Source organism: Lutra lutra, chromosome 17, assembly GCF_902655055.1.
Source record: "Lutra lutra chromosome 17, mLutLut1.2, whole genome shotgun sequence".
NCBI lineage: Eukaryota > Metazoa > Chordata > Mammalia > Carnivora > Mustelidae > Lutra > Lutra lutra.
In genome coordinates this window covers 28,131,243-28,144,587 of record NC_062294.1, presented here as the reverse complement: position 1 = coordinate 28,144,587, position 13,345 = coordinate 28,131,243, and the positions used below count along the sequence as shown (strand labels likewise).

Here is a 13,345-nt window from a genome sequence, read left to right as displayed (position 1 = left end):
CAGGGAGATTCCTGTATCCAAGCCTTTGCTCAGGCTGGTCCCCTATGCCCAGAGTGCTCTCTGATCATATCTGTTTGCTCATGTTCTTCCCTTTCTTTCAGATTCAGTAAAAGTGCCACCTCCTCCAAGAAGCCTTCTGAGATCCCCCCAGTTAGACCACAGCTCTTTAGAAACACCTATATACATTGTGTTCTTTCCTTGAAGTTCTCTTAGGTTTGCACATGAGTGTTGCCATCTCCCCCCACTCAAATGTGACCAGCCAAAAGCTATTTTGGTCACCTTGGTACCTCATAGTCCCTAGCACTAAAGCTATGACACAGTAAGATTGAGTTAGACCAATATATGACTCCTAGGCTGGGTGGGTGGTTCCTTCTCAGCATCCTTCTCTGACGCCCTAAAAGGTTGCCCTCGTCACTTTATATTTTAATCATTGTTATGATTAGCACCCCCTAGTACCCCTAGCACCCTAGCACCGCCACCAGCCCACAAGGTCATTCAGGGCAACTGTGACCAGCCCACCATATGTCCCCCAGGACGTTACAGAGAGGCAATGACAGTTGGTTCTCAATGGATCTTAGCTGAATGAATACATGAAGGAAGGAACAGATGAGTTTCAGCTTCGTGTCCTGAGTCCCTGGGCCCCATGGGGTCTTCTTCTGTGACTTAGGGAGCTTCTTGGCACAAGGCCAAGAACCAAGAACCACCTGAGGACTAGACAGAATCTGAGCATCAGAAGATTCTCGGGGATCGCTTCTCGGCCTTTTAGCTAAGATCAAGTGCAGAAGATTCTTGGGGATTTTCAAGTCTCACCTTCCAACCTATGCTCATCCTGATTCACCCACCCCAGCTTGAACATTGGCAGTGACGGGGGCTCCTGACCCAGGACACATGCATCTACTCCACAGGTGTTTGTGGATTTCCCTGCATCGGGCAGAGAGCACTAGAGCTGAGATCCCTCTCGCGTGGTTCTTCACCCCAAAGCCCTCAACCAGTCTGGACCTTGGGTGGAGATTGACATGGAAACACCTGGACCAAGACTCAGTAAGTCTGCCACAGCCATTCCCAAATCTGATCGGTCCTCAGATCCCTAGACACCTTTCAGTGCAACCAGCTTTCTGGGCCCAGCTCTGGAGATTCTGATTCAGGAAGTCAAAGAGGGGAGCCCAAGGAACCCGCGTGCTCTGAACACCACTGCCAGTGGTCCCACTGATCAGCCAGCTGGGGGGCCATGTCAACCCTCTTCCTCCTTGGTGCCACCACCTTTCCCAGCGAGCTGCACGACCATTATTCCCCTGCAGTGCTCCACCCCCACGCCCAGGCCACTTTCCACCACAGGACTGAGACTGCTCTTACAATTTAGGGTAGGACGTGGCATCTCGGAAGTCATTCCAGGGCAAGGCAGGCTTTGGTTTCTTAAATCGCAGGGGTCCTACAGGGGGCACAGCATAGGGGATCCCGAGGAACACGTTCACAGGCATGGTGCTTCCCAGCACAGTGGCTTGCTTCCCCCGGACCCACCCCAGCCTGGTGCTCCTCACTGGTGCGTCTGCGGCTGGCCCTGAGGGAACACACAGGGCAGAATCAGGAGTGGCTGGGTGGAGAACTGGAAGGAGCCCAGCTAGGAGCGCCCCTCAGTGGGGGCACTCTCTCTTGGCCCAGAGGCCGTGCAGCAGGAAGTACCTAGACTCCCCATCAATAAACCGCTGTCCATGGCTTCTTTTAAGATTGCCTTAGAAGCCACCCGCATCAGAGCGCTGACTTCGTTTCTCCTGGGAGCACAGCACCAAGTCACAAAATTTGCTCCAATCCTCTTGGGGAACAAGGAAACTATCCCTTCAACAGCTCGGATTTCCCTTACTCTCCAACTGATAGATGTCAGGCTCTGCAGATCCTAGGGTCCACAAAGTCATCTGGACCAGGGTCATTTTCATACCTATCAGCACACCTGCTGGCATGTCTGTGACTTCCCTACCCAACTATGAGCTTTTAGATTTTTCTAAAAATTAAATTTAAAAAAACTTTAAAAAAATCCTTCCCAGGGCAATCCTAAGCAGTAACATCTATGGAATTGTGCTTTTTGATGAGTTAAGTCTATGTTTTTGAATATACATGAAAATAAATATACATCAATAAAAACAAAAAGTTCTCATGGGGATGCCACCTGACATCAGCTCCCCCGCCCCCAGGGACAGGAGGATGATATTTTGAGAACCCGAGAGCACAAGCTTCTCGGTTTCCACATAGAATACAGAGTGTTGAGAAGCCCACTGCCCAGCTGTTTACTTATTAGCAGGACTCGGGTGTCTTGGTGCTACCTGTTCTAATGTCATTTTAATAGAGAAAGTCCTGTCCAGGCAGGCACTAGTACAAAGCATGGGCTCCATCCTATGACCCTCCCCAGTGCCTGGGACAGAGAGCTCTCCAAACTCCGACAAGGTGTGAGCAACCCAAGGGCAGGACCGTGCTCTGCCCACTCCCACAAAGGAGACTCTGCGGAGGATGGTTTTCAGTAATACCAGGACACTGCTCAGGGGCCCTGAGGTTACTTACATAGCCTTTTATGAGCCTTCAGACCTCCGAGAAATAGGTTTGTTTGCACTAGTGGTAAGGAAATTCCCCTACCCCATCTTCTGAGGCCCCTCGTCTCCCACGGGGTGTCTCACCCTTGGTAGCAGCTGCAAGGACCCAAACAACCCAGATCAGGGTCTGGCCCCGGTGCCCCCACTCCCCACTCATCCGGCTGGCCTGCCTGAATGCCCTGCACCTTCACAACCGCAGCTGGCCTCAGAGAGCTTCGGTCAGGGCTTCCTGTGAGCAGACAAACGTTGAGCAGGCAAACACAGGACACCGGCTGGTGAAGAGAGGCAGCAGACCAAGATTTTTGGAGGAATTGGCCAAGCAAGACTTTCCTGTTCTGATTTACATAAGGAGAAGCTGATGATTAACTTGTAAGCTGGGGAAGGATAGTGGGGCAGGCTCTGGGCATGCAGGATGGAACAAATACAAGCGACACTGGGCATCAGGGAAGGCAAAGACCTTAACTGCAGTGTCTGCAGGGGCCAGGAAGGCAGCAAACAAACAGTGAATGAAGCTGGCCAAGAGAGCTTGATAGGATGTGGTGGGGACTGTGGGACAGAGCACATGCCCTGTCTTAAAGAGGCAAGAATTCTCAACTCCAACGAACGTTTGGCTTATGACAATGTAGGTACACCATACCGGAAGTCAGTGATCTCTCTCCATTTTTGTAAGTGGTTTCAGATTTGAAGAAATCATGTTATGAGCCCAGTGCAGTATTTCTACTGGCTTGAGCTGTGTCTGCAATTCTGAGCTAGACCCAGCTCCCCCGCGTAAATATGAGGAGACAAGTCCGAAGAGGTGAATTTCCTATATGAGGTTCTGTTGGAGCCTGTCCTTAGCGTTCGGTGGGTCATTGAGGATCTGGCTCAGGACCCAGGGACATCACTATCCGGCTCCCGCCATGGTCCACACTGCCCTCGGGGTAAAGGTGTAGCCCCAGGATGGGGTTTCCCAAGTGCTTGGGGTAGGTGGGTGCAATCAGAATTATCTGGAGTACATGTTGAAATTCTGTCCTTCTGCTCAGCCCCCCTGGAGATCTGGGGGCAGGACTTGAACAACGTCAATAGTGGGTTTGGGAAGCATCAATCTAACACACAGGTCTCGCAGAGGAGTCACCTTCTGAGAGAGGCAGGGTTGTCACGAGCAGGTATTATGTGCCTGCTGGATACAGAACTCTACACAAGCAGGCGGGGAAAGCCTTCCTCAAGGTCAGAGCAAGGAGCTGTTGGGTGTATTTTGCTAAAGGCCTGTGCTCTGTAAATCTCTACAGATTAGTAGAAGTCCTCCGGTAAATATCTTTCTCCCCAGCTCTAAGTCCCTTTCTGACAAGCCACTGACCGCACAAGGAATTATGGAAATAGGACTTGGGCGGAGTCCTTTCTGAAGATTTGATTTTTTTTAAAGATTTTATTTATTTATTTGACAGAGAGAGATCACAAGTAGACAGAGAGGCAGGCAGAGAGAGAGAGAGAGAGAGGGAAGCAGGCTCCCCGCTGAGCAGAGAGCCTGATGCGGGACTCGATCCCAGGACCCTGAGATCATGACCTGAGCCGAAGGCAGTGGCTTAACCCACTGAGCCACCCAGGTGCCCCAAGATTTGATTCTTAATTCAGCAAAAGTCACTTATGGTTCAAATGGAACCTTGACATTGTCCCCTGAAATCCAGCGAACAGCGGTAGACAGCAGTCCCTAGGTATGATGACGAGGAGTGAGGAAGACAGGGGCTGCCCGTATCAGACGTCTAGATGTTCAGACTGCCCACCTTTGAGGTGACCACAAATCCCAGAAGATGAATGGGAGATGGGGTGGGAATTTCTAAAATGTTCCCAGCATGCCCAGCAGACTTTGTTGGTGTGGGTTAAACATTGAGCATACCAAAATCCCAGCGCGTGTGTTTAGACAGGTTGGTTACTGCTAGGTTCAAGTACTTAGGGCTTTTCAGACATCAAAGACCTTAGCTTGGGCCTGGGCCATAGAGTGGGTGGTCAGTGGTGTTTGCTAGATTGCAACCTGACCCTAGCTTGTTGAGACCTACCCACACATGATTCTTTAAAATGCCTTCAGAACAAAGGTAACTTGTCTTCTTGCCTTTCCCAGCAGGCCCTTCCTGGCATGGCTGACCTAAGCAGCTGGATGCTCTTGCCCATGGCCTTGAGACCATTTACAGAGAGCTGGGTTTTCTCTTGATTCTTCCTCAGAATCAAGGGTGTCCTTGAACAAATCCTTTCTTTCTTCTGGGCCTCAGTGTTTCCATCTTCTGCTGACATCTGTGCACGCATTTTAGGATTATAAATTCCAGAGACCCAAACATGAATGAGTTTCCAGAAATGCCTAGGGGGCCAGAAGAACCCAGAGCAGGGTGGAGAAGTAGCCAAGTTTCTGAGCAGAGGAAGAAGGCTGCTGGCAGGACCAGGCCAAGTGACTCTGAAGGCACAAATTTGCCTACTCAAAATGGCATTTTCATGGGCCCTGCCGATGAAGGTCTACAATACCCATTCTGTCTATAGCCTTGAGACTCAGACTGTCTCCCTGCTCTGGCCCTCCTTAGTTGCCGCCAGAAAGGTCCTTCCTGCCCTATAACTCTATCAGAAATACCTGGTGTTTCCCCAAACTCAGTCACGGACCTAGAGCTTTGCAGTTTGTACAGTTCCCACTCCTAACCTGATTATCAGTTTACTTGAAATTGTTCTTTAAATCAATCTTTAAAAAAAAAAACTGTTGATTATCAAGAAATTTTCATATACCTAATGCAGTGGAGATAGTGTTTTGAAAAGAGTAAACCAGTGTATTTTGCATTTCTATGTGGTGAAATCATCCCCCACCTCTAGCAACTGTTCTAATAAAAGCTGTAAGGTATGGTGCAGAAGACCCCGAAACAGGAAGTGTGGAGGATCTGGCCCTCCTGCTCCACGGATTGTGGGAAGAAGGGAACAGTGGTGGGGAAAACAGGGAGTGATACCAGGTGACCTGAATCTCCCTCTTAGACTGAAGCCCCAAGTGGGAGATGTGTTGGGGAAACTGACGGCAGCTTTGGTTCTCTAGAAGAAGACTGCCATAGGGGTGCTTCAAATCCCTAAACCAGCCTGTGGCAGCCACAACCAAGCAGAAGAGGTTGGGCAAAGACAGATCTCAAGTGATGCTCTTGCTTATCCCGGATCAACTGTTCTTGGAAGGGCCTGAAATATGGCCTTGAAGGGAACTCAGAAGTAATTGAGATTATGGTTGGGAGCTAGATAGGGAGAGATCAGGGAACCCACAGAGGTGCTTCCTGGGCTTGAGGACAAAGTGGAAGCACAGCCTCACCTGAGTAGAGCACAGTGATGAGTGCTGGTCAGAGCCAAGGTGAGGGCACTGAGTCTCTAAGGAGGGATCCGTGGGCTTTGACCAAAACAAAAGGACAGACCGTGAGCTCGCCATGTTAGAATTCGCCATCCTTCCAGGAACTCGGTGCACAGGGAAGTTGCTGTAGACAGCCCAACAATGCCAGGACCTCTGCAAGTGGGTTTAAGCTATCTCTACCCTTCTAAGAGTGTGGTCATATTAGCTTCTCCCAATTCATGCATCCAGATGCCATCTTGGAGAGGATGGGAAGCAAATCAGAGAGGCTATGCATTTATTTGAAAAAGCTTATGTGACATAAAGAGATTATTCAAGTTATTAAATAGGACTGAGTTTACCCAATGGAGCTCCATGTAAATATCTACTATGAACTACGGGTTGGGGTGGGGTGGAGGAATTGTTCTCTTCTGGTTAAAAAGAAAAGTTAATAAGTGTTATAGATACATATAAAAAACACGCTATGGCCAAACTGGGTCTCTTTGCTACAAACCCAGCCTGAAAGAGAACTGTGGAGAGTGTGACTTCCTAATTGCTTATCTCGCATTTTCTTTTCTGTCAAGGTGCCACTTCTGCTTATCTCACTGTTCCCTAATGGACAGAGTGGACCCCCTGGGAAACTGACATGGCAGGAAATAATGATACTAGCTTTCATTTACCTAATGCCTTGTAGGTATCACAGCCTGGGCTAAACGTTTTATAGCCATGACCCTGTGTAATGCCATTATTCCCATTTTGCAGAGCAGAAAACCCTGCAAGGTAGGATGAATCGTCAGATATCACAGGACTGAGGAGCCAGCAGAGCTGGGACTTGAGCCCAGACTTCCTGCCTCCAAGCTGCAGCCTTTGCCATTTAGGGAAAAGGAACGGGAACGAGGAGCAATAGGAAGGTCAGGGAGCATGGGCTGACTTCTGCAGTTCTTGGGCCATTAAAGATCATTTAATCTTGTAGGAAGCAGAGGATCCACCTGACATCACCTCCGTGGACCTTGCTGTTCCCAGCAGGCCAGTGGCCTCTAGAGCCCCCAAGACAAGAGTTCTGATGAGGTCTCTCTGTTCTCCCAGGCCGCTCTGCTGAAACCCTGAGGGAGAAACCAGAATGGGAGAGGACCTCAGTTCCAGGCCTGGCTTCGGCTTAGAACATATGCTAATCTACCCTGTTGCCAGCGGCCTCAGGGTGGAGGCCAGCCTGCAGGGGGACAGAACAAAGGGAGGATGCTCTGGGGCTGGACTCAGGTTACTGGGCACTGCACCTCTCACTCTAGGGGCCTGGGGCTGGGCACCCTAGAGCTTCCTTCTCTTGACCTTTCTTCAGACCCACCTCACACTGCTATTTAATTCAAACACTTCAGCAGGATGTTCACATCTTTTCCCATTTGGCTCTGTCCTGTCCAGATGGATGCCTCACTGTACCCCATCAGTGCGCCCGCATCACTGCACATCCTCACTGTGCTCCTGTCACCAAGCCCCTATCCCTCTAGCCCCATCGCTGTACCCCATCCCTCTAAGCACATCACTGCATGCACGTAACTGTTCTCCAGTCACGGCACCCCCTCATTATATTCCCATCACTGTACCCCATCCCTAGAGCCCCATCACTGCACCCCTATCCCTACAACCTCATCATCACACCACCGTCATTTATGCCCATCATTATGGATCCCATCCCTGCACCCCTATAACTAGACCTATCACCGCACCCCACCTGCATCCAATCTTTTAGTTAATCACATTTTCCTTTCCTGGAATGTTTTGCCTTGACTTCTTCACCTGGTAAAATCCTACTGGTTTTTCAAGATCCCACAGAAATACCATCTCCTCCAAGCAGACCTCCTTATTCTCAAGTGCTAAAATCATTTTCTCCTTTCCTCCTGAGTGCTTTGTTGATGTTTCTATTATACCATTTCCAATGCTCCATCCCAGTTCAATGGCTGGTTTAGCCACAGATGATGATGATCGTGATGACCATGTTGACATGGCTATCTCCTGGTCACATAATGTGAGCCCACTTCTGCTTTAAGTCATACCTGCAGTGGACAGTCCTGTGCAGACCAGCCTCACCTTGCACTGACAGCACGCCACTTGAAGCACGGGTGGACCACGTGACTCTCTATTTTCTGGCCCAGGGCCTTCACCCCATCACAAATATCCTCTCCGACTTTGCTTAAGCAAGATCAGAATTAGAGTAACCCAGGAGTAATCCTCAAGAAAGGAAGCATGAGGCCTGGGAGAGTAACACTCCAGCCTCTGGAGGCATTCTGTGTGCTGCTCAAGAGGCAGAGGGTTCTAGAAAAACCGGGCTCTCTTTCCTCACAGCAGCAGTCTCAGTAATACACCTTATCTTGTCTTTTCTCTCTGCCCTCCCTGCCCCAAGCTCCACTCTTATGGAACCAAAGTAAGTCAGTGGGCACCAGGAGGAGACCTCGAAAGTGGACCATCAGTGGGATTCTGTGACTGGATCACTCACCATTCAGACAGCATCATGTGACAAAGACTCTCGGGGTGAGCTGTGATGTGGTCCAGCTGAGGGGCACTAGTCAGGAATGTCTTCACCCCAGCCTCTTGAAGGTATAGAGGTAATGGTAATTACAAGGGTTGTGGTGTTGGCTGGATTTCATGAACTGCCTTGAAGCCTTGAAAAAAAAATGACAGGCTCTGGTCAATGAGCTACTAACACAGCGTGAAAATTAGAGGGCTTTCGGGCAGCTTTTAAAGATATCTCCTTGAACTACAGCTTTATCTCCTTGAACCACAGTGAGACCATGCTAAAGATGAAACCCAGGATTTAACCACACGAGTGAAGGAGCTGCAAAGGAGTTGGTTGTAGGCCGTGAAAGAGCTCCTATGCTTAAGTCAACCCCTAGGTAAGATGGTTGGGACCCAGAGTCATGTGGATGGAGACATCTGAGAACAATGAACACTCGATTCTCCTAAACTTTCCAAACTAGCAGGAAGTGCCTTCTCCCTCTTACTAAAAGGGAGCAGACTTGGTTTGTGTTGTGTGCTCCCCATGAAAATGTTTTTCCTCATCAAGATCACCCTATTTCATGCATTCCCCCTGGTCAATCATGAGAGCCAGGTTTCAGCCTAGCCAGAGCAAGGGAAGATATTTCCTTCTCCAGGAGGAAATGGCTTTCTCACTGAATTAACTGCATATCATGGCCAATATGTCCTGGTAGCAACTGAGAAAAACATGTGTGGGAGTGAATCCTGAGGGCGGTGGACCTGAGGGGTGGGGCAGAAGATAAGATTGGGTAGGAGAGAATTTATAAACACAAGAACACATTCCCACGACTCAGGGACTCAGGATTTATTGTCCTGAAAGAATGCCTCCAGCTGGTCTAAGAGGCCACAGGAATGGCTCTTTGAAGCATGCACACGAAGACGGCCTACAGTGGATGAGATGGAGCTGCTAGAATTGCCATGGCCAAGTACTAAGAAAGAGATCAGAAGGTGCAGGACGTGGGTCTATTAGAATGAATTTATTTCCTAGAAGGAGGGAATTCAGGACCTGGCGATGTTTACTAGGAGTGCCCACGAGCTCTCTTTCTAGGGTGGTGAGGAACGTACCAGTGTAGAGAGCACCTGCCTCTTTGAGAAGCCCAGTGCTGACAATTCTCTGGTAAGTCAGTGTTGACGGTAGGCAATGCCACCGTGAAAATGTGCTTTGTTCAGATTCAGTCAATGTGAATGAATCTGGCATAGCAGAAGCCAGGCAGTGCTACTTAACCACCAGAGTAATGTAGAAATAACTGCCCCAATGGGTGGCAAAGACAGAGTGGCAACAAGGGTGCCTTGTCCACTGAGATCTATGACAGTGACTAACAGAACATGGTATTCCTAGAAGTAAGGTAGGTGAGCAGCCACCTTGAACATTGCTTTGCTTGTAAAATCAGAAAAAGTTAAGAGCTGGTGAGCAGAAGTTTCATGTCAGCCATAACAATGAAAAATCACAAGACCTTACCAGATGTTTCCAGATGTAAACCATTTCTCAAACATACTGAGCCTATTGATTAGGAGATGCTGGGTCCTCTTAAAGAAGAACTATGCAATGCCACTATAAATAAATAAACTATGTATATAGTTTATTTATATTGATATATGTGATATATATATATATAGATACAGATATAAAAATATAAAATAACCATTTCCTCAATCCTTCCCTAAAGGAATTTATAGCCAGAACCCATCTCATCATGGGAAATTCCATATGCATGCTCATCTAGTGCCCATGATCCAGCATTTCTTCTCAACCAGAACCCAGTAACACTCCAGGAGATCTTCTCAAAGGGCGTGTAATTCTCTGCTGCAGTTAGCAAGGCCTTACTCCAGAATTCCAGAGACCTAGATCATGATTCTCCCACTGGAGTTTGCCATACACTCCACACTGCATCTTTTCCCATCCCTGACACCTCCAGTATCATAGGGCCTGCCAGATCCTATCACTCAGATAGCAGGGATGATTGATCCACGGGTGCCGTCTCCTCTCCAGACCCTACTCAAAGCTGGCAGCCTTCCATGTCCCCCGGCATTTGGGCCAGCTGAATACCATGTAAAAATACCCTTATCAATTATACAGCGATTGAGGGGGGCCATATTTCAAAGGTCACGATGTATAAGACTGGGCAAAAATGTAAGACATTGAATGGAAATTTCATCGCCCCTATAACCTGCAAGCAGCAGGGTTGATAGAAAGAATGGAATATTAAAGCAGTAAATTATATTACTAACAGGTTAATCACATTGGTCAGGTGTACTAATGTGGCTTTAATACACTTAAATGATCAACCAGTAGGGCCTGTTGCCCCAGATGCCAGATTGCAGACTCTTGTCCAGACACCCAACACTGTAAAGGTATGGGAGTGATGGGGGACAGCCATTGCCCTGGCTCTGACCAAGACTCAGTGTGCTATGCTGCTGAGAACACCAAATCCCATCATGCCTGAGAAAGGTGTCATCTACTAGAACTTGCAATGAGACATCCCACTGGAATGGGCAAGTTACTTCACACCCAAGGGGTGAGGGGGAACTACTCAATCTCCACTGGGATCCTATTGTCCTGATGCAAGCCAGACCTGCTGAAAAGCACTAGGGTGCAGTAGAACACACACTATTGAAAAGAAAAAGGGTGGCAGTTGTGATCTGGCATATCCTGCCCCCAGTCCAGTCCCTCATGCCTGACATGCCGTCTCCCCCAGCCAACAGGTATGGTACACACAGCCTGGTGAAGTGAGCAAGTTGTTTTCCACTGGTATGATCACTAGGCCACCATCTTTGTTTTCTCCCATTGGACTGGAAGAACACACATTAAAAGCCCCCTACTAAATTCACCCAACAAGCCTTAAACAATAGACAACAAAGCATTTCCTTATCCTGAACCCTGAAATGTCTCTCATAAGAAAAGGTGTCTTGGGGTGCCTGGGTGACTGAGTCAGTTGAGCGTCTGACCCTTGATTTCAGCTCAGGTTGTGATCTCAGAGTCCTGAGATTAAGCTCTGTCTCAGGCTCTGTGCTCAGTGGGGAGTCTGCTTGAGTTTCTCTCTCCTTCTCACTATACCCCTCCCCCAAATTGCATGTGTGCACACTCTCTTTTTTAAATGAATAAATAAATCTTAAAAAAAAAAAAAAAGAAAGAAAAGCTGTCCTCTAAGATAGGATGACCTTGGACATTATTACTGCCTCCCAAGGAGGCACCTGTGCTATCATCCAAATAGAATGTTGTGTTCACACCTGATGAGTCTGTTAATGTGTCATCTTCATGAAATCACACAAGGACACATGTGAATGCTCTGAGTGATCAACCCTCTAGTCTAGGGAACTTAATAAATCAGGGGTTTGGATGGATCATGGACTCTTGGAGGAAAAAAAATGGTACTTATTTTGGGAATTATCTTGATCTGTGTTTCTCTGGCATGTGCTTCTACTATTGTGATGGTGTCTGCTTCCAGTGCAGCCAGACAGCCACCAAATCAACAGCTTCCATGCTGGTGAAACTCATTGGTGACTGCTCACGGCACGTTTGAGGAAGAGGGGTGTGCATAAGAGTGTAAAAGCCTGTCACGAGGGCTGGAATGTTGGCAGTAGGGGGCGGGGGCTTCATTGAGACAATGTGACCAGCGGTTGACCCAGAAACTGGATCTGGACAACTGGGAGACTCCTCCCTCCCTCCCTTATCCTTCAAATGTATATTCATCCCACCGTTCCCACAGCGAAAGCCATTTTAAAGGACAGAGCCTTGCTCTCAAGGCTCTCTGTTATCAGGTGTTGTGGAGACCATCTGGATGGTATACATGACTGAATCCAGTTAAGGCCTAGGTGTAAACCTATAAGATTCTGGTGAGGGGCTGTTGAGACCTACTCATTTTGCTGGTGCCTAACAAAAGCCTTCTAAATAAGTTCCCTTGTTTATCAAACCTGCCACCCACCAATCTGGAGTGGTTTACCTCTTTCTTTGGTCTTCCCTCGCCTTCTGTGTACAAGAGCCAGCTTGCAAACCAACACCAACTAGACCTAACAGACATGCACAGCATGCTATATGCAACAACAACAGAATACACATTCTTCTCCAGGGCACATGGAACATTCTCCAAGGCATACCATATGTTAGACCGCAAAACAAGTCTCAATAGATTTTTAAAAGTTTGAAATCATATGTGGTCTCTTCTCCTACCACAATGGAATGAAAGCAGAAATCAATGACAACAGGAAATGCAGAAAATTCACAAATATATGAAATTTAAACAAGACGCTCAGACAACCAATAGGTCAAAGAAGAAATCACAAGGGAATTCAAAATATTTTGAGATGTTCTTTGGAAATATATACTCGTTTAAAAAAAATACTTTGAGGGGAATGAAATCAAGCTACAACATAGCAGAACTAATGAGATGCTGGGAGAGTGGTGCTATAAATGCCTACATTAAAAAAAAAAGAGAGAGATCTTAAATAAATAATTGAAACTTCCCCTTTAAGGACTTGATAAAGAAGGGCAGAATCATTCCAAGGCAAGTGGAAGTGAGGAAGCAACAAATTTAAGAGTATAAATAAAACAGAGAATAAAAAAACAAGAGAATCAATGAACCCCAAAGCTGGTTCTTTGAAAATATTAAAAAAATTGAAAACAAAACTTTTTTCTAGATTGACTAAAACAAAAAGAGAAAAGATTCAAATACTAAGGTCAGTTATGAAAGTGGGAACGTTACTGCCAGCTTTATGGAATGTTTTTCAGGCTGAAAGGAAATGATAAATCAAATATAATGCAAATGCATCATGGGGCTCTAAGACACACAAAAGTAAAATCTATGACATGGGAGGAGGGGGTAAGGGGGGTTATATCATATTAAGTTCCTTATATTATGTAGCCAAAATATTCAATAGCAGAGATCAAAAAAAGAGAAACATGGAGGTACTCAATTAATCTAAAAGAAAA

General features: G+C 47.3%; 1 protein-coding gene across 1 annotated transcript in view; it reads right to left on the bottom strand.

The window, feature by feature from the left end:
• The window catches only part of CES5A (carboxylesterase 5A), a 35,700-nt gene extending 32,830 nt beyond the window's left edge, over positions 1 to 2,870 (bottom strand). The window contains 2 exon segments of the mRNA XM_047711431.1: positions 1,354 to 1,558; positions 2,664 to 2,870. Coding sequence (XP_047567387.1) covers positions 1,354 to 1,558; positions 2,664 to 2,736 — 278 coding nt within the window. The 5' untranslated portion in view covers positions 2,737 to 2,870.
• Positions 2,871 to 13,345: the final 10,475 nt, after the last annotated feature.